At 39.8% G+C, this 2,500-nt stretch overlaps 1 protein-coding gene across 1 annotated transcript in view; it reads right to left on the reverse strand.

The window, feature by feature from the left end:
- LOC106813785 (sodium-dependent dopamine transporter-like) overlaps positions 1-2,500 on the reverse strand; it is a 13,773-nt gene that overhangs the window by 10,147 nt on the left and 1,126 nt on the right. The window contains exons 2-4 of the mRNA XM_014818008.1: positions 1,498-1,658; positions 959-1,096; positions 505-585 (exon numbers count right to left, since the gene is read on the reverse strand). Of these exons, the coding sequence (XP_014673494.1) occupies positions 505-585; positions 959-1,096; positions 1,498-1,658 (380 nt within the window). The remainder of the gene's footprint in view (positions 1-504; positions 586-958; positions 1,097-1,497; positions 1,659-2,500) is intronic.

Here is a 2,500-nt window from a genome sequence, read left to right on the forward strand (position 1 = left end):
ACAGATAAACAATAATAAAACACTGAGGCGTACTTTTATTGAACTACTAATAACCTAGGTTACCTGATCCTAGTATAATATCCTTCGCATAAATGTTTAATTATATGTGCTGTGCGAGAATATAGCGGTTATAGCAGGGGATGTACTTGAAAGTAGGTATTATGGGAAATCCCAACGACAAAAATCGAAATGCCAGACAAGTTCTGTAGGTGCAACCTACGCGACCGTCACCTACACAGATGCTGCTACCCTTCTGTTACCTACCCTGCTATTATCTACCCTTCTGTTACCTACCCTGCTGTTATCTACCCTGCTGTTACCTACCCTGCTGCTGCTTAACCTACGGCTATTCTACCGGCCGCTAACTATGCGGCGGTTAAATAACCTGCTACAAGTCACGTCGGCTTTAGCTACATTGCTGCCAGTTTCACGGCCGCCATGGCCGTTAGATAGTTAGTGCAAGTTGGGCAGCTAGACTGCGGCCCCCATTGCTCCTCCGCTGACTCGCACTTCAGTCTGATCGTTCTTCACGGCTCGTGCAGCAGCCTCTTGGTCTGCCAACGGAGTGATCGACGTACGAAGTCTCTGCAATCACCACGTTAGACACATGGATGTAAACGATATGTGGGGACCGACGCACCCATATTTTTCAACAGGACCAGTGTGAGAATATAAACAAAATGTAAACGCCTTTGCTTCTTAGCATATTTGCAATGTTGGGGTTCAGCTCTTGCTATGAACTCTCCTGCCCCGTTTCCCGAACCATAGACAGTTCCAAGAGAGAGTTGCTAGATCCCCCAACGTATATTTATAGACGTGTATTGAACAGAGAGTACATTGAGTTGAGTATTCGAAGTCGCATTGCTTACCTAAATTAAAAAAAACACCCGCACATAAAAATAATAATTATATATGCACAATTATTTCTGAAATTAATGGACACAACACAACAACTAACCTCGAGAAAGGTGTCGCCAGGTGTCGTTGCGAGCGTGTAGAGCGCCATGGCGGGAATCATAAAGACAGATGACATTGCGATGATCCAACCCAGAGCGTTTGCCCACGTCGGATATACGTAATCGTCGTACTTTAGCGGCTCGTGGAAGGCCAGACCAAACGTGACGATGAACTGAGTTATATATATATTGCGCGTGCTAGATTCGTAATATTTCGAGTGGTTAAAGTCATGTACATGCATATGAAACAATAACGAAGACTAGTCGTGTCTATATGACATATCGTGACTCTACATAACATTCTATCAAGAGTGGGTAACAATATATCTATTATCTATCTATAGATCTAATAGATCTATTAATCTATTATTATTCACTCCTGATTATATGCGAGTAAAATCAAAACTGTAACAGTCATGAATACACGTGTGTCTTATCATCCCGAAACGCTGACAATTTAATTATCATTAATCATCGTTCAATCACCACGTGACATCATCGCACATATTGATGACGTACTTGTATGGTTAATAGCGGTGACGTCACCGTCAAAACAGTCGTCCGTATTCCAGGGGTTGTCACAGCCGACCCAGGGCAGATTCAACGTCCACGAGGCAAAGAAGTAGTAGAGCGCCCAGGCTATGACGACGTTGTAGAAAAAGTCGACGTAGAATGCGATGATTACCACAGCGTAGCCGATACCTGTGACGTAGTCAGAATTTATGGCGTAGGTAGAAAATGACAACGGCGTAGTTAGAATACAAATGTTTAAAGTGCGAGAGTATATGAGTGATTAGGATAACGAGATGATTATTTCAGCAAATTATAGATAATTAAATTGACTACGGTACAATTTTACTATGGTGTATATTTGATATATTAGATTGTTTCTCAAATAGTTAAAAATCTAAAAAAACCTGGACGATTTGATATTATTATCCTGACATTAATTGCTTGCTATGGGCTATGTATTATGAGTCACGAGTGTATGTTTACATCGAACAATATAGTAAAATAGAAAGTATAATGCAGCAATTTAACCATAAAAAGTGAACGAATTTCAAAACTTGCATTTTGTGAAAAAGTGGAAATGTATTTTTATTTTTACTATTTACGGTGACGTAATTACTTTAAGTGGCTTCCCAATCATTGTTTTACACATGAAAAAGAATATGGGGCTGAACATTATGCACGGTGCTATTGTGTCTGTGAATAGAATTTCTATCGTGAATGTGAAATATCTGATCTCGTCTTCCCTAGAAACAATAAAAATGAAATGGCCTGGCAGTTGACAACGGAGACGAAATAGCCAACCAACTCTACAATGAATTAGTTTCCCGTGTCATGCCAAACAGTTTTGCAAGTAGAGCATTATAGCATCGAAGGCGTTAAATATATAATTAATCAATAAAATTAAATCTATAAGCGGTTGCATAATTCCGTCCGAGAAACCTCTTGTGCGTACCTGCAGATGTGTTCCTATTTTAACTTTTATTAGAAATTTACTTCACAATAATTTTTTTCGAACGATATAGCTACTCAGA

Source organism: Priapulus caudatus, unplaced genomic scaffold (genome assembly GCF_000485595.1).
Source record: "Priapulus caudatus unplaced genomic scaffold, Priapulus_caudatus-5.0.1 Scaffold824, whole genome shotgun sequence".
Lineage (NCBI taxonomy): Eukaryota > Metazoa > Priapulida > Priapulimorpha > Priapulimorphida > Priapulidae > Priapulus > Priapulus caudatus.